The sequence below is a fragment of the Capricornis sumatraensis genome, chromosome 4, assembly GCF_032405125.1.
Source record: "Capricornis sumatraensis isolate serow.1 chromosome 4, serow.2, whole genome shotgun sequence".
NCBI classification, from domain to species: Eukaryota; Metazoa; Chordata; class Mammalia; order Artiodactyla; family Bovidae; genus Capricornis; species Capricornis sumatraensis.
The window spans coordinates 67,983,085-68,002,580 of NC_091072.1; the positions used below are offsets into that span (position 1 = coordinate 67,983,085).

The window sequence follows — 19,496 nt, forward strand, 5'->3', positions numbered from 1 at the left end:
TTATATGTAGTTGTGCAAAGATTGATTTTTTAAAAATATAGCATATGTAACCATGAGGCTCCTGCTTACTTCCTATTTGATGATATTATAGGTGATGAAAACAAATTACCCTAGCTAACTCACTACATTATAATTTACCTGATGTAATGGGACTTTGAATATATTTTGTGAAAGGTACTCCTTCTACAAATCAATTTCTTTGTACTCTCTATAGTGTGCATTAGATAGCTCCTCTGTATACAGGTGTTGAGGACCTGATTGTGAGTCATTTTGCTCTTCTCTGCAGCCCCTGAGGTGTCTCCTGTTGACCTTTAATGTCACCAGTATTCAAGAAGCAGGACATATCAGTGCCCTAAGTTGCCAGCATCTGTGTCCAAGCTCTTCTTCCTGTCTTTAGTCTTCCTCAGTTGGTGTGAAAAAAATAAAGTCAGTGGAGCATTCCTTCCATTATCGTTCTTGCAGAACACATCATTTTAGCAATATTGCAGGGTTCCTAGTGGTTCTGTTTGAGTTTTCTGTTATTTTTCTTACTAATTCAACCTTAATAAGTTTGCTGAAACTCTTTTTTATATTTTTTACATATCCAGAGTTCATATACTATTAATATCTTGGTTTCTCTTGCTGATTCCTTTTCATTTCCTTTATGTCTAAATTTTGGAGTTCCCCAAGGATTAGTCCTTGGTTCTCTCACCTTTTCTGTGCATTCCCTAAGACAGTGATCTCATCCAGTCTTATGGGTTTAAATACCATCTACATTGGCTCCCAGATCTCTCTCTTCCTGTCCCTTGACCTCCAGACCTGTATTTCCAGGGGCCTACTTGACTTGTCTAATGTCCTTAACTTAATGTGTCTCTAACTGAGCTTCTCATGGTCTCTCACAAACCAGCTTCTCCTGCAATTTTCCCTGTCTCAGTTAATGCCAGTTCCATTCTTCTAGCTGCTTGGGCCAGAAATCTTGGTGCCATTCTTAACTTTTCTATTTGTCTCACCCCCAACATCTGCAGATCTGTTGCCTCTATCTCCAAAATGTATCAATTTGACCGTTTATCACCGTTCCCTCTGTCATCATCCCGTCTGTGCCACCATCTTTTGCCTGGTTCATAGAAGCTTTCTAACTGGTCTCCCTACTTCAGCCTTTGCTTTCCTGCAGTCTTTTCTGAGCACACAGCCAGAATTCTGCTAGTTATTATAAATTTTCTGTTGAAAAACTTCCAGCAGCTTTCCATCTCACTCAGAGAAAACTATAGGCCTTACCTGTTATCTACAAGAATTTACGTGATCTGGCCCTCTATTACCTTTCTACTCTCATTTCCAATTGTTCTCTTCCATCTTCAGGCTGTTGCAACCTCATGACTTCTTTGCTGTTCCTTCGACATGCCCTTCCTTCCACCTCGGACCCGTTATTGTTGTTCAGTCGCTCAGTTGTGTCCGATTCTTTGCAGCCCCGTGGACTGCAGCACGTCAGGCTTCCCTGTCCTTCACGTCTCTTGGAGCTTGCTCAAACTCATGTCCATTGAGCTGGTGATGCCGTCCAACCATCTCATTCTCTGTCGTTCCCTTCTGCTGCTCTCTATCTTTCCTAGCATCAGAGTCTTTTCCAGTGAGTTGGCTCTTCACATCAGGTGCCCAAAGTACTGGAGCTTGAGTTTCAGCTTCACCGTCAGTCCTTCCAGTTCAGGGTTGATTTCCTTTAAGATTGATTGGTTTGATCTCCTTGCACTCCAAGGGACTCTCAAGAGTCTTCCCAGCACCACAGTTTAAAAGCATCAGTTCTTCAGTCCTCAGCCTTCTTTATGGTCCAACTCTTACATCCATATGTGATTACTGGAATAACCATACCTTTGACTATACAGACCTTTGTTGACAAAGTCATGTCTCTGTACTTTAATATGCTGTCTAGGTTTGTGATAGCTTTTCTTCCAAAGAGCAAGCATCTTTTAATTTCATGGTTGCAGTCACTATCGACAGTGATTTTGGAGCCCAAGAAAATAGTCTGTCACTGTTTCCATTGTTTCCCCATCTATTTGCCGTGAAGTGATGGGACCAAATGCCATGATCTTCGTTTTTTGAATGTTGAGTTTTAAGCCATCTTCTTCACTCGTCTTTCATGCTTATCAAGAGGCTCTTTAGTTTTTCTTCACTTTCTGCCATAAGGGTGGTGTCATCTGCATATCTGAGGTTATTGATATTTCTCAGTCTTCATTCCAGGTTGTGATTCGTCCAGCCTGGTATTTCACATGATGTACTCTGCATATAAGTTAAATAAGCAGGGTGACAATATACAGCCTGGACGTATTCCTTTCCCAGTTTTGAACCAGTTCATTGTTCCATGTCTGGTTCTTACCCTTGCTTCTTGACCTGCATATAGGTTTCACAGGAGGCAGATAGCTGGTCTGGACCATCTCTTTAAGAATTTTCCACAGTTTGTTGTGATCTACACAGTCAAAAGCTTTAGTGTAGTCAATGAAGCAGAAGTGGATGTTTTTCTGGAATTCTCTTGCTTTTTCTGTGATCCAGTGGATGTTGACAGCTTGACCTTTGGTTCCTCTGCCTTTTCTAAATCTACCTTGTATATCTGAAAGTTCTCAGTTCACATACTGTTGAAGACTAGCTTAAAGGATTTTGAGCATTACCTTGCTACCATGTGAAATGAGTGCATTTGTATGGTAGTTTGAACATTCTTAGGCATTGCCCTTCTTTGGGATTTGAAAAACTGACCTTTTCCAGTCCTGTGGCCACTGCTGAGTTTTCCAAATTTGTTAGCATATTGAATGCAGCACTTTAACAGCATCATCTTTTAGGATTTGAAATAGCTCAGCTGGAATTCCATCACCTCTTCTTTGGAGTTTTTATCACTGAAGCCTTCCTTGGCCAACTTGCTTATCTTATTTTTCTGTTAATACACTAGAATGTAAGCTTCATGAGAGTGGGGATTTTGTCAGTTTTTTGTGTACCACAGAAACTTTAGTGCCTAAAAATGATGCCTGCTATGTAGTAGATGCTCCACATATTTAAAAACAAATGAATAAGTGATGATTCTGATTTTCATAATATCTCTTAAAAAAGAAAATAGGTAACATAATTTTATCAAATGTAAAGTTATGTTGAAAAAAAGGATGGAAGGATTGAAAGAAGACTGGATTGAAAGTAAGAAGGATATGGAACATAACTCTAAATTTCTGAAATATAAAGCAATTCTATAAACATATGAGTGGCAGTACCTCTTTAAAGAGCAACTTGAATATTTTCCCATGGAGGCAACAAAAATTAATTCTCACCATCAGTAGGAAACATTGAACGTCCAGCTGCATTGTGAACCAGGGGGTGAAGTACTGTCCTGGACTAAGAGCTGTTGACAAATCTTTCAGATATCACTGAGTCATTGTGTAATTTAAGAAGGATAACAATACGTTTTGGCTTGCCAGGGACTGTCTCAGTTTAACTATTTTGTTAATTATTAATAGAGCAGGTTTTTATTTTTTAAATGATCCCAGTTTAGATGATAAGTCATAGTTCAGTTCAGTCGCTCAGTCGTGTCCAACTCTTTGCAACCCCATGAACCGCAGCTCGCCAGGCCTCCCTGTCCATCACCAACTCCCGGAGTCCACCCAAACCCATGTCCATCGAGTCAGTAATGCCATCCAACCATCTCATCCTCTGTTGCCCCCTTCTTCTCCTGCCCTCAATCTCTCCCAGCATCAGGGTCTTTTCCAATGAGTCAGCTCTTTGCATGAGGTGGCCAAAGTATTGCAGTTTCAGCTTCAACATCAGTCCTTCCGATGAATACCCAGGACTGATCTCCTTTAGGATGGACTAGTTGGATCTCCTTGCAGTCCAAGGGACTCTTAGGAGTCTTCTCCAACACCACAGTTCAAAAGCATCAATTCTTCAGCACTCAGCCTTCTTTATAGTCCAACTCACATCCATACATGACTACTGGAAAAACCATAGCCTTGACTAGACGGACCTTTGTTGGCAAAGTAATGTCTCTGCTTTTCAATATGCTATCTAGGTTGGTCATAACTTTCCTTCCAAGGACCAAGTGTCTTTTAATTTCATGGCTGCAATCACCATCTGCAGTGATTTGGGGGCCCAGAAAAATAAAGTCTTCCACTGTTTCCTCATCTATTTGCCATGAAGTGATGGGACCGGATGCTGTGATCTTAGTTTTCTGAATGTTGAGCTTTACGCCAACGTTTTCACTCTCTTCTTTCACTTTCATCAAGAGGCTCTTTAGTTCTTCTTCACTTTCTGCCATAAGGGTGGTGTCATCTGCATATCTGAGGTTATTGATATTTCTCCCAGCAATCTTGATTCCAGCTTTTGCTTGCTCCAGCCCAGCGTTTCTCATGATGTACTCTGCATATAAGTTAAATAAGCAGGGTGACAATATACAGCCGTCATGTGCTCCTTTTCCTGTTTGGAACCAGTCTGTTTTTCCATGTCCAGTTCTATAAGAGCACCTTAAAATTCAGGTATTTGCTTCCGAGTATTGACATTCATGCATGATAAAAAAATCTGTTAATGCGATTTGACATTTATTGAGCATATTTTAGAATTTGACTTTGTTAGATTCAGGGCTATCAAGATTTCAGTGTTTTCTGGTCTTAAGCATCTTGAGTAGTGAAAATGTTCGAGCATTATAAGCTGAATCACACTTGTGTAGGACAGTGCTTAGATTTTTAGAACTACAGACTTCATTGAGAATCTAATGAAACCTATTAATCCACTTCCCAGGAAAATAAATACATGTTCAAAATTTTAATAAATAATTTCAGGAAGTTTGTAACTTCCCAAACCCCTGTTCTGTGTCTCACAGCTTTTACAGAACATCTTTCAGGAATACAGTTGTGCTAGTAAAACCTTGATTATATGGCACATAACTGGAGCCCTTAAGAAAACCATGATCTTCTCAATGCCAATATAAATATATGTAGACATGTTCAGGTAGTGATAATATGTTATATGTGTTATCCTACAACTTAGTATTCCCTGTTAGTATATATAGATGTACTTCATTTATTTAGTTTAATTTCTGTAAATTGCAGTTTATCAAAAAGCAGTGTATGGGAAAGTTGCCTATATGAAACCTTTAAGATAAGCAAAAAATACTTGAGATCATCTTAATCACAACAACTGAAGGACATAAGATACATGCCTTGTCACTCATTGGTATAGATATCTTTACATTGAATTTCCACACTAGCAAAAAAGTTAAAAATTAGCTCAGATCAATTTGCCACAGTCTCGCCTTAAGGGAATTTTTGAAGAGAACTCATCACTGAAAGCACATGTACTCTGTGCAGAAATTTTCTTGACTCAATAAAGAAAGAGTTCTTTATTGAAAAAATAATTGAAAAGAGCAGTTGAAAAAAGAAAAAGGAATTCTGCATGGTGAAAACACTTCAGTCACTGGTAACAGTACATTTTATTTCTCTCTTTCTTTCTATACATAAGTTTTAATAGTTCGCCTATTTTTACATGATTTTAATCATACTGTATATATAAATTTGAATCCTGTATCATCCCTTCCCCCTTTAATATTGAATATTATATATTTAATATTTTCATATTAAGATTGTTAATATTTTAGCTACTTACTTATTGCTTTAGGATAGATTTCCAGAGAGGAATTATTAGATCAAAAGTTATGATTAATAAAAAAAATTTTTGATAGTGTGGTTTTCAAATGTTATACTGATGCATACTTTAAGCAGTTGGGTCTGATATTGCTTAGTTCACCATACCTATACTTGGATTGTACATTATAATTTAAAAAGTATTTGTGATTACAAAAACAAGGGAAAAGATTTCTCACTGTTTTAATTTGTAATTCTTCCATTTTTTGTGATACTGCACATTTTCCATATACATACTACTAATTATATTTTATTGTTTATTAAAATATGATTTTGCAGCTCCAGAGGCTTCCATTTAGAGTTGATCATCCCTTTTTAAATAAAACTTCAATAGCATGTATCCTTCATATTTGCAATGTGGTGTTTCTTTACCTCAAAGACAACCATTAGATTTAAGTTAAGGAACAGTCATCTACGTTACCATATTAAAACTACCTCAAGATGTGAAAAAAGACTTTCCAAATGCTTAATTAAAAGAAAGCAATGTTCACAGCAGGGAAATATGGCTTATTATTAAGAACTATCTACTTGAGGTATGTCTTGTGTATGTATTATGTTTCATTGATTTTTTTTTTTTGAGTGCCAATAAACACCAAGCTAATAGAAGTTTGATATTTCTATCAGGAACAGTTAACTTTTATTAAAATAATCTTATTTTAAATGTTTTCTTCTTTTCAAGGTATCACAGACGTCGTAGGAAACTGAATCCTCCAAAAGACAGATGATATTGATGTTTTCAGGAATCAAAGAGGAATGTTACCCTGGATCTCATTTGCCTTTTGAGAAGATACAGTTGGGTGTATTCACTAATATGTTATATAGTAAAATAATAATAAAACATCTTTTCATATATTAGAATGTGTATTTCTTTATATATAGTAAGTAATTCTGAATTTGACAATTCGAATTTTAAAGAGCCTATTTTATAGTATTTTCCTGTTGAGTTATTTCAGTCTAGTATTTATTTTTATGTGCCTAGTACGATTAGGTACTTTTATCAACCAAATACTGTTAGTAGTATAAATATGATTAATAAAAATGTTCATGGTTCTTCTGAAGATTTTTAAATTGCTTTTGCAAAGAAACTCATTCTGTTCACACAGAAAAAGATGTTATAATGTTTCCTCTCTTGTGGCTCTAGGGAATAATTACATTTTAATCAGTTTCTACTATCTGCTAGGTCCTTTGTTTACAATATTATTAAATTCTCAAAATAATCCTCTGAAGAAACAGCATCTTTCCCATTTTACAGATAAGGCTAAGTGACTTGAACTCTGCCTACCTAGCAAGTGGCAGAGCCAGGATCCACACTGTCAGGCTCCAGAGCTTTTTAACAAGGCATCACTATGACAAGAGGTGTTTTCTTTCACCCAAGAATTTTTACTTTCCTAGAAAGAATATATTGATATTTTTTTCTGGCTGTCTTTTTTTTAAAATATAAATTTATTTATTTTAATTGGAGGTTAATTACTTTACAATATTGTATTGGTTTTGCCATACATCAACAGGAATCCACTACAGGTATACACGTGTTCCCCAACCTGAACCCCTCCTCCCTCCTCCCTCCCTGTACCATCCCTCTGGGTCCTCTCAGTGCACCATTTCTTAAAAATTGCTTCAGAGCACATGCAACTCTGATTAGAGCATTAGTATTACTAAATTAAACTGGCATTGTAAGAATCAGTTCTGTTCAGTCACTCAGTCGTGTCTGACTCTTTGCAACCCCATGGACTGCAGCACGCCAGGCTTCCCTGTCTGTCACCAGCTCCTGGATCTTGTTCAAACTCATGTCCATCAAGTCGGTGATGCCATCCAACCATCTCATCCTCTGTCATCCCCTTCTTCTCCTGCCTTCAATCTTTTCCAGCATCAGGGTCTTTTCTAATGAGTCAGTTCTTTGAATCACGTGGTCAAAGTATTGGAGTTTCAGCTTCAGCATCAGTCCTTCCAGTGAATATTCAGGACTGATTTCCTTCAGAATGGACTGGTTGGCTCTCATTACAGTCCAAGGGACTCTCAAGAGTCTTCTCCAACACCACAATTCAAAAGCATCAATTCTTCAGCACTCAGCTTTCTTTATAGTCCAACTCTCACATCCATACATGACTACTGGAAAAACCATAGCTTTGATTAGACAGACCGTTGTTGGCAAAGTAATGTCTCTGCTTTTTAATATGCCATCTAGGTTGGTTATAGTTTTTCTTCCAAGGAGTAAGTGTCTTTTAATTTCATGGCTGCAGTCACCATCTGCAGTGATTTTGGAGCCCAAGAAAATAAAGTCTGCCACTGTTTCCCCATCTATTTCCCATGAAGTGATGGGGCCGGATGCCATGATCTTAGTTTTTTGAATGTTGAGTTTTAAGCCAACTTTTTCACTCTCCACTTTACTTTCATCAAGAGGCTTTTTAGTTCCTGTTCACTTTCTGCCATAAGGGTGGTGTCATCTGCGTGTCTGAGGTTATTGATATTTTTCCCAACAGTCTTGATTCCAGCTTGTGCTTCATCCAGCCTGGGATTTCACATGATGTACTCTGCATATAAGTTGAATAAGCAGGGTGACAATGCACAGCCTTGATGTACTCCTTTCCTGACTGGAACCAGTCTGTTGTTCCATGTCCAGTTCTAACTTGCTTCTTGACCCGCATACAGATTTCTCAGGAGGCAGGTCAGGTGGTCCGGTATTCTCTCTTGAAGAATTTTTCAGCTTGTTGTGATCCACACAAAAGCTTTGGCATAGTCAATAAAGCAGTAGTAGATGTTTTTCTGAAACTCGCTTTTTCTATGATCCTACAGATGTTGGCAATTTGATCTCTGATTTTTCTTATAAGAATGTTAATAGTTTATTCTGTTGATTATCACTACCAGCTTATATATGGTCAGCATTGCTGCCTCTGTGATTTCTCCTTAGGAAGTGAGGAGTCTTTTAAGAAGATGGAAAGTTATTCAAACTTGTGCAACATTTGTGATATTTTTAAATTGGATGTGAAAAATGATTTCACATTCTATTGCTTAATCTAGTTCTTTTCATAAAGGAAGGTGAAGGTTCAAGTGTTCAGTAAAATGTAGGAATAATAGAAAAGTATAAAGGAAAGAAAACTATGTTACTCATTTGGTGGGGAAAGCGAAAGACAATAGAATTTGATAATTGAAATATTAACCACATATTCAGTGACATATCTTCAAAAATAGTTGTTTCAGGTTGTTATATCCAAAATTTTACAAAGATTGAGATATACCATGTTATGAAAGTAGTAAGAAAAACTAAAATTTTCTTCTAAATGCAAGGATCTACTAAATACAGATTGTTCGGCTGTGATATGTCGAAAGTGCACATGTACATGTGAGTCCTTGGGAGAATTAGTTTTCTTTGTACTGGAAGTACCATACATTGTAGTTCCTGGAATTCTGGTTTTCATGAGTTGCTGAATAAGTACATATTTCATCACCACCTTCACCTCCACTCAGCTTCTCCCATTTTCCACCTCAGCAGTGTAATGTATTATCCGCCATCACTAACATTTCATGGAAGATTAGTTTGTTTTTTCAGAAATTTAAAAAATATGTAAGGTCTGATGACTCTAAATGGAATAAATTTAGCTTCATGAAAATGCTACTACCAAGTCCTTATTCTCATATTTCCTTCTGTTGGTAAGGTGGATTGTTGTTGAGGCTTCCCTGGTGGCTCAGATGGTAGAGTCCACCTGCAAGGCAGAAGACCTGGGTTCGATCCCTGGGTGGGGATGATCCCCTGGAGGAAGGAATGGATTGTTGTTTAGTTCAGTTCAGTTGCTCAGTCTTGTCGACTTTGCGACCCCATGAATCGCAGCACGCCAGGCCTCCATACTTCAAATTGAAAAAACGCTTTGTCGGTGAAACCACCAGAGGGCACTCTCATATAGGGTTCGGTTTGAGCACGCCTCACCCAAAGGGCAGTGACTTAATGTACTTAATTTAGCAGATACTATTTGGGTATTCTATAGGTAAGAATGATAAGTAGAGTAAGTGGCCCCAGTGAAATTAATTAAAGCCATCATTCATTCTGTTGATCTAGTCATTTGTTGTACCCCTACTACTATGAAGAGGCATTGTACTTTTTGCCAGGCCAATAACAGAAAATGGACCCTTAAGGAGCATAGTATCTACTTAACTAGTATCTACTGAGCTACTTAGATATAATGTATCATTTTTTTAAAATTAGAGACTAAAGAGAAAATAAAATTATCTATGATTGTCCCATCTAAAGAGAACACTAACATATTTGCTACCTTTCTTTCCTGGGTTATTTTGCTACATAAATATATTTCCAAAAATAATTGTATTTATTATGCATATTGTTTTATAACTTGCTTTCTCACTTAGTATCATGCATTCTTTTGCTGTATCAGTACTCTCATTTAATTGATGCGTATTATTTTATAAACTGGAATGTAATAATTTAACTAACTCCATACCATTAGACGTGGGCTTTCCAGGTGTTGCTAATGGTGCTAAGAACCTGCCTGCCAATGCAGGAGACGTAGAGATGCAGGTTCGATCCCTGGGAAGCTCCCCTGGAGGAGAGCATGGCAACCCATTCCAGTATTCTTGCCTGGAGAATCCCATGGACAGAAGAGCCTGGGTGGCTACAGTCCACATGATTGCAGAGTCGGACACTGCTGAAGCGACTTAGCATGCACGCATACCATTAGACATAGTCATTATTTCCATTTGTTCCCTATTATAAGGAGTGCTGTTACTACATCCTGGGCAATACTTTTTTTATTTTAATTTTTATTTTTACTTTATTTTACTTTACAATACTGTATTGGTTTTGCCATACATTGACATGAATCCACCACGGGTGTACATGCGTTCCCAAACATGAACCCCCCTCCCACCTCCCTCCCCACAACATCCCTCTGGGTCATCCCCGTGCACCAGCCCCAAGCATGCTGTATCCTGCATCGGACATAATAGTTTTTTTTAAAAAGACTATTTCTTATTTAAAAAAAAAATTTTATTCTAATATAGTTGATTTCCAGTGTGTCAGTTTCAAATGTACAGGAAAGTGAATCAGTTATATATATTTTCTTTTTCATTCTTTTCTTATTATAGGTTATTACAGAACATTGAGTAGAGTTCCCTGTGTTATACAATAGGTCTTTGTTATCTATTTTATGTATAGTAGTATGTATATGTTAATCCCATTCTGATTTATCACTTCCCCCCACATTTCTCCTTTGATAACCATAAGTCTGATTTCAAGATCTGTGAGGGAATTCCCTGATGGTCCAGTGGTTAAAGATTCACCTTACAGTGCTGAGGGTGCGAGTTAGATTCCTTGTTCGGGGAGCTAAGATTCCACAGGTCGCATGGCCAGAAAACCAAATCATAAAGCAGAAGCAATATTGTAACAAATTCAATAAAGACTTTAAAAATGGTCCACATCAAAAGAAAAAGAAAATCTGTGAGTTTGTTTCTGTTTTGTAAGTAAGTTCATTTGTATCATTTTAAAAAATTAGATTCCACAGATAAGTGCTATATGATACTCATCTTTGTCTGACTTCACCTAGTGTGATAATCTCTGGGTCCACCCATGTTGCTGCTGATGGTATTCTTTCATTCTTTTTTATGACTGACCAAAATTCCACTGTGTGTACCACATCTCTATCTGTTCCTCTGTCAATGAACATTTAGGTTGCTTCCATGTCCTGTTTATCGTAAATAGTGTGTAGTGGTGTGTTGTCTTAATTTGTATTTTTCTGATGACATAGAATGTGGAGCATGTTTTTATCTGCTTCTTTGCCATCTGTATGTGTTTGATGAAGTGTCTGTTAAGGTCTTTGACCCTTTTTTTCTTTTTTAGCTTTATTGAGTTAGAATTCATATACCATACAATTCACCCATGTAAAGTGTATAATTAGATAGTTTTTAGTATATTCATAGAGTTCTGTAGCCACAGTCAATGTTAAAATGTTTGGGACCCATTTCTAATTGGGTTATTTGTTTTCTTATTGTTGAGTTTTAAGAGTTCTTCGTATATTTTGGATAACAGTCCTTTATCAGATGTGTCTTTTGAAAATATTTTCTCCCAGTTTATGGCTTATCTTTTCATTCTCTTGACAGTGTCTTTTCAAAAAGCAGACATTTTTAATCGACATGAAGGCTAGCTTACCAATTCTTTGATGAAATGTGTCTTTGGTGTTGTATCTGCAAAAGTCATCACCAAACCCAAGGTCATCTAGATTTTCTCCTGTGTTATCTTCTAAATGTTTTATAGTTTTGCTTTTTACATTTAGACCTGTAATCCATTTTGAACTAATTTTTGTGAAAGGTGAAAAGTTAACGTTTAGATTTGGTTTTGCATGTGGATGTCTAATTGTTCTAGTACTATTTGTTAAAAAAGACATTCTATGCTCACTTTTGTTGCTCTTACGCCTCTGTGAAAGCTCAGTTGACTACTGTATGGGTCTACTTTTGGACTCTGTCTCACTGACCTGTTTGTTCACTCACCAATACTACATTGTCTTGATGAGTGTAGCTTTACAATAAGCGTTAAAATCAGGTGGTTGTCAGTCCTCTGACTTTTTCAATACTGATGGATTACATTAATTGATTTCTGAGTGCTGAAGCGGTCTTACACACCTGGGACAAATCCCTTTTGGTCATGGTGCATAATTCTTTTTAGACTTTTTTGGATTTGATTTGGTAATATTTTGTTGAGGATTTTTGCAGAAGATTTTAACCAAAGGATTTTGTAAAGGGGATTTGGGTTGGAAGTATCTATGAAACTCCGGAAATTGTGTAGAATTTTGAGAATTTTTGTATCTGTGTGTGTGTGTGTGTGTGTGTGTGTGTGTGTGTGTGTGTTTCCCCCCTTGGGAATAAGTTCTGTGGTTTTTCAGCAATTAAAGGCTCTGTCACATTATGCCCTAGTTCTTACATGCCTGCAGCTAAAGCACATAATAACATTAGTAATGGAATGATATTGATATGCAACAAAGAGTAGTTTCCACATATTCTCAGAAACAACCTTAATTAGATTCAAGCTTTTTTAAGAAAAGAACAAAACAAGACATCATGTGCCTTTGTTTTAGATGGGAGGATTCCATCAAGGAATATTTTTTCAGTTTCAGATGTGTATTCAGAAATGAGTCAACTTGTTTATCTATGTAAACACAAGAAGTTAGCAAACCATTTCTTTTGCTGAAGGCATAGATAAGTATTTCCACTGTTTATAGACAAAAGGAATGATTTCTTAGATTTTTTTTCCACCAAAGTTAAAAATTATTTGCTAATATTTTTACCAAAATAATTTGCAAATATTCCAGTGCTAAAGAAATGCTTTCCTAATTACAGTTCAGCTGTTAACCCCCTACTATTTTCTAATGTACTGTTTAACCTTCTGAAAGTAAGACTTCAATGTACGGGCAAGAAGTGCTCAGAGTATGTAATGTGTTTTCTAATTCTACCAAAAGGCATCCCCTTAGATTTAGTAACATCACTAAAATCACCTCACATTTATTTAGTATCTTCCTGCAGAAAGCCCAATTTCAGCAAGTTTTATTAAGCACCTACAGAGTTCAAGCCACTGTAGACTCAGAGATGAGATCTCATTCCTGACGGATAAAATATCTTCCCCAGACCTTCTTTTCTTTCCCATCTAGTCAGAATTCACCTCTTCCTCCTCCATAACCCAGTTCAGTTCAGTAGTCGCTCAGTTGTGCCCGACTCTGCGACCCCATGGACTGCAGCATGCCAGGAGCCCTGTCCAACACCAACTCCCGGAGTTTACTCAAACTCATGTCCATTGAGTGGGTGATGCCCTCCAATCATCTCATCCTCTGTTGTCCCCTTCTTCTCCCACCTTCAATCTTTCCCAGCATCAAGGTCTTTTCCAATGAGTCAGTTCTTCGCATCAGGTGGGAGTTTCACCTTTCAGCATCAGTCCTTCCAATGAATATTCAGGACTGATTTCCTTTAGGACGGACTGGTTTGATCTCCTTGCTGTCTATAACCCAAAGTACATGTAATTACTACTGTACTATCACTTTAGTTTGTCTTGAATTAGACCAAACTTTGTGGTCAGTAGCACAGTGCAATCATTTGAATGCTCCCTTGGCCTTTTCCATCATTGCCTTCCAGGTATAATTACCATCAGTACACTCATAGGAGATAGAATAACAGATCTGAGAGAAACCTAAACGATGATTTGGGGCACAGACTTTACATATATGGGTTCAGAGTTACCAAGACTGATTGGCTTCCCCAAGACTACATATCATGGCAGAATGCTATGCCATGGCCTTGGTTATGCCAACCAATGTCTTCTTTAAGTGTTAAGGATATTTTATTTTTGGCTGTGCCACATGGCGTGCAGGATTTTAGCTCCCTGACTAGGAATTGAACCTGTGCCCCCTGCAGTGAGAGCACAGAGTCTTAACCACTGAACCCCCAGGGAAGTCTCAAGGATATTTTAATATGTATATAGGTATATACAAACTGATGATATTTGCCTCCAGTTGCAGATATGCCCAGTGATACACTAGTAAAGATTTAACAACTGGATTCCATGGTATAAATACTCTTATCATGGCTGATTTAATCTCCCAATGGTTTAACAATTGGCTCACAACATTTCTGAAAATTTAATAATTGAATTTCAAAGGTTGGTATGCCCAGTCCTTGCATTCCACTGGCTATGCCTCTGAAATCATACATTTACTATTAAAGCATTAGATTATTTCTTCACTCGTTCTAGTTCTCTATTCAGAGACACTTTACGTTGTTTTCTGGTTAATATTTCCAGGGAGAAATAAATTATTCTTTACATGTCAGCTTCAGCCTTCACTTTCAGTTTAAGGACTTAATGACTTTTAAAAAGTTATCTTTACTTATTTATTTTTGGCTGTGCTATGTCTTTGTTGCCATGCGCAGGCTTTCTCTAGTTGGGGTGAGTGTGGGCTACTCTTCGCTGGGATGCGCGGGCTTCTCGCTGCAGTGGCTTATTCCGGTGCTGAGCTTGGGCCGTCTAGGCGAGTGGACTTGGTGGTTGCCGCTTGCGGGCTCTAGAGCTCAGGCTCAGTAGTTGTGGCACACAGGTTTAGTTGCCCCGATGGCATGTGGCCTCTTCCCGACCAGGGATTGAACCCTAGTCCCTGTGTTGGCAGGCAGATTCTTAACCCTCGCACCACTAGGGGAGTCCAAGGATTTAATAACTTTTTGATAAATGTCTAAAATGACTTGGTCAGTCTTTTAAGAGAGCTTCAGATGAGTCCTTGAGTATCTATTATTTATTGGCTAAGTTACAAACTGCCACAAAAGTCACTGGCCTAAAACAACCATCCTTTATTTTAGTCAACAGTTCTTCTGGGTGTTCTTCTAGTGTAGGCTGGGCTTATCTATCCAAGGTCATTAATTGGGTTGATGAGGCTGGCTGCTCTTGGATGACATCATCCGTGTGTCACAGTGATTGAATGTCTATCAGCTAGGGCAGTAAGAGGACCTATGTTTCTCATTGTCCAGCAAGCCAGGCCTGGCTTGGTCACATGGCTTCATGGTCTCACAGGTACAAGACTGGAAGCTGTCAAGTTTCTAAAGGCCAAGCCTTTGAACTGGCTTGACATTGCTTCCCCAAGGCCATCCCAGGTTCGGGGAGTGGGGAAAGAGACTCTCTAGCTTTTGAAAGAAGCAGCAAATACAGTGGCCATTCTGTCACAGTAGGAATCACTAATCTTAACTGATTTACATTTGGGTGTAGATTGTCACGTGTCTGTAGGACAGAGCTGAAGGCTCAACATCAGCAAAAAGTTTTCAAATGTGAACACTTACTTATTTGTGGCTGTGCTGGATCTTTGTTGCTGTGCGGGCTGTTCTCTAGGCGTGGCACATGGAGGCTCCTTTCTAGTTTGGGGGCAGGCTTCTCATTGCAGTGGCTTCTCCTGTTGCAGAGCACAGCTCTAGTGCACCCGAGCTTCAGTTGTTGCAGCTACCGCTCAGTTGCTGTGGCTCCCAGGCTCTAGAGCTTGGGCTCAGTAAGTTGTGCATGGGTTTAGCTGAATCTTCCTGGATCAGGGATTGAACTTGTGTCTCCTGCATTGACAGCTGGACTCATCACCAGTGAGCCACCAGGGAAGCCCCACAGTAAGAAATTAACTGAAGTTTTTTTTTCCTGATGTCCAGAAGAAATTCATAACTTTTACTTACAAACCAGCTTTACTTGAATGCCCTCATTGATATGCTCATTAACTGATAATTTCCTTATCAATTAGAACATTTATTTTAGTACTGTCTCTTTTCCACACACACTGGTTAGCTAAAGAGAGGGTGGAGGTGGGAAAGGGTTAAACAGTGAGGCGGTACAGTCTGCTTAACAATTGGAAGCTGAAATAAGACTTTAGGTAATCAATTGATAAATTGTGTATTGTCATTCAAGTTTAGGAAAAGAAGCACTCACTGGGAATTAAATTTGTGGAGAAGACTGCTTTTTGGAGAACCACTTTTTAAATCCACCTTATTGAAGTATAGTTTACATACAATAAAATGCACATATTTAACATACAGTATTTGTTTTCATTTGCCTGACTTATTTCACTAAGTATAATACCCTCCATGTCCATCCATGTTGTTGCAATGGCAAAATTTTGTTCTTTTTCTTTTTTATTACTGAGCAGTATTTCATTGTGTGTGTGTGTGTGTGTGTGTGTGTGTGTGTATACACACCACATATTCTTTTTCCATTCATCTGCTCTGCACACTTCAGTTGCTTCCATACCTTGGTTGTTGTAAGTAATGCTACTGTGATCATTGGGTGCATGTATCTTTTCCACTGAGTGCTTTTGTTTCTTTGGGTGCATACCCAGGAGTGGAATTGCTGGATCAGATGATAGTTCTAATTTTTAGATTTTTGAGGAATCTCCATAGTGTTTCCCATAGTGGCTGCACCAATTTACGTTCCCATCAATAGTTCACAAGAGTTCTCTTTCTTTCCTCTATGATCTCGCCAACATTTGTTATTTGTGGTCTTTTGTGTGTGTGTGTGTGTGTGTGTGGTCTTTTTGATAATAGCCATTCTAACGGGTGTGAGATGATATCTCACTGTGGTTTTGATTTGCATTTCTCTGGTGACGAGCAGTGTTGAGCATCTTTACATCTGCCTCTTGGTCATCTGTGTGTCTTCCTATGTGTCATACACACATCTGTATGTCTCCTTTGGAAAAATGTCTGTTGATATCTTCTGCCCATTTTTAAAATTGAATTTTTAATTTTGTATAAGCAGTTTATATATTTTGGGTATTAATCCCCTACTGATCATATCATTTGCAACTATTTTCTTCCATTCAATAGGTTGTTTTCATTTTGATTTCCTTGGTTTTGCAAAAGCTTTTAAGTTTAATTAAGTCACATATGTGTATTTTTGTTTCTATTTATATATTGCCTTAAGAGACAGATCCAAAAAAGATTGCTATGGTTTATGTCAATGAGTGTTCTGCTGATGTTTTCTTCTAGGAGTTTTATGATTTCTGGTTTTATGTTTAGATCTTTAATCTATTTTGAGTTTGTTTCTTATGGTATAAGAAAACATTCTAATTTAATTCTTTTACCTGTAGCTGTCCATTTTCCCCAGCACCACTCACTGAGGAGGTTGTCTGTTCCCCACTGTACATCCTCACCTCCTTTGTTATAGATTAACCGGCCATAAATGTGCAAGTTTATTTCTGGTTCATGTGTCTAGTTACGTGCATCTTTTGATGACTGTAGCTTTGTCGTATAGTCTGAAGTCAGGGGCCATGATTCCTCCAGCTCTGTTCTTCCTCAAGATTGCTTTGGCGAGATTGAGAACATTTCCACCATCCCTCAAAATTAACTCTTGCCCCTTTTGCTGTCTCTCCTCTCCTGCTCCCAGCATTAGACAATCAAATATAAGTCCAAATAATTCTCTTGTTTACCTTCATTGCTGACAAACATAACTATCTGTAAACAACAGAAAGATTACGGTGTCAGTGAATGTGGTTTGAATTTTTGAGCAGGAATACAATTAGATGCATAGCTGCAATGATAAGAAAACATTCTGAAGTAGTTGCTTAAGTTAAGGAGCTTGACCCAGAATTTAAGTCAACATACCACTTCCTTTCAGAAAGTCTTAGTATAAAAAGTTCATCAGCTAAATTAAACAGTGTGTTTAGTGACTTAGGAAATATTATAAATTATATAAAGGCTAATGCAATAAATTTGAAATTATTCATTTTATTATGTGATAATTAGAAAACATTATAAACAACTATGATTACATGCTGAGATATGATAGTTATATAGGGGGGAATTCTGTTGAGTATATTTGAATATTTAGCTTCACTTCAAGAAACCAGCTTGGTTCCAACTTTTTAAATATAAATTGGCCATCTAGAGTTATTAACTTGTTTGATATCTTCAAAATTGGTCTACTCAAAGCAGGAATGCAAGATGTTTTTCAGTGGAAGATAAAGGGCAAAAACAAAAGGTAGAGGCCAGGAAGAACAGGGTTTCTACAGATTGTGATTCCATGTTCCATAATTTAACAACTGTCAGTGGAAGTGGTGATTATCTTGATGCTGCCCATGTGCAAACAGTTTACATCAAACGATTATTAATTTGATAGAATGTTTTGAATTTTATCTTCCATTAAAAGAAAGTCCAGACAGTAACTTCATAGATCTGGAATCCATTTATTTCATCAAAAGATGATTTAAATTTAATCATAGACTTATAGGATATATTGTTCTAACTGGCAACTAATGAAGAATTTAAAATAAACTTTGAAATTTCAGAATCACTCCCTTCATTTTGTACAAAAGTTAAAACGAACAGTTTGAGCATGCTGAAATTATCTTAAAACTTATTTTTTCCATTTCTACCATCACCCCTTTGTAAGCTCAGTTCTTTCTTAGGGATGATATTAAAATATCTCATAGAAGCAGTCTAGACATGCATCATTTCCTGAAAGTAGCATTGTCATCAGTCCAACCTGGATTAGATATTTTAACAATAAAGAAACAAGCTCATTTGTCACATGGTATTTTAAAATATTAAAACTTTAAAATAGTAATATGCAGGCTGTTTATTCAAAGTATGCATGTATTGGGCTAATCTAGAAAATTGCTAATTCACTCATAATTTTCTTCATTTAGAACTGAAGAACAAAAAAATGTTAAGAGTTATAGAAATTTGGTTCCCATGAGGTTCAAGTGGTCAAGAACCCACCTGGCAATGCAGGAGACATGAGATGTGGTTTCAATCCCTGGGTCAGGAAGATCCCCTGGAGGAGGGCATGGCAACCCACCCCAGTATTCTTGCCTGGAGAATCCCATGGACAGAGGAGCCTAGAAGGCTATAGTCCAACAGATTCAGAAAAGAGTCGGATACAACTGAGTGACTAACACTTTAACTTTCATAGAAATTTTCTATGTTAATCCTGAATGTACTCAGATTTGTTCTAATTCTATTTACTAAAATTAAATTTTATGTTCATTGAATTAGGCAATAAAAAATTAAGTTTGTAATTTTCATTTTTTTCTTTTCATTCTACTAAGTTTTATTATAATTTATGAAAGTATTAGATCATAATTGATGGTTTAACAACTTCTGTTTTACAGCATTCTTTCCAGACAGTTATTCAGTTTTGGCTTAAACCCTTCTAGTAACCTGGAGTTCCAGGAAGCTAACTCCATTAGTGGACAGTTCTCATTATTAGAAAGTATTTCCTTATACTGAGTGGAAATCAATCTGCCTATGATTTGTAATCCTCAGGATTGATCCTGCCCCACAACTGTAAAAAAGTATATTTAGTCCCTCTTACATATGACAGCTCTTTGTATATTTGAAAACACTTGTCAAATTCCT

At 37.4% G+C, this 19,496-nt stretch overlaps 1 protein-coding gene across 3 annotated transcripts in view; it reads left to right on the top strand.

Annotated features, from left to right (window-relative positions):
* MRPL42 (mitochondrial ribosomal protein L42) overlaps positions 1–6,440 on the top strand; it is a 29,693-nt gene extending 23,253 nt beyond the window's left edge. For all 3 annotated transcript variants that reach the window (XM_068971909.1, XM_068971908.1, XM_068971910.1), the window contains exon 7: positions 6,319–6,440. In XM_068971909.1, the coding sequence (XP_068828010.1) occupies positions 6,319–6,364 (46 nt within the window). In that variant the 3' untranslated portion in view covers positions 6,365–6,440. The remainder of the gene's footprint in view (positions 1–6,318) is intronic.
* Positions 6,441–19,496: the final 13,056 nt, after the last annotated feature.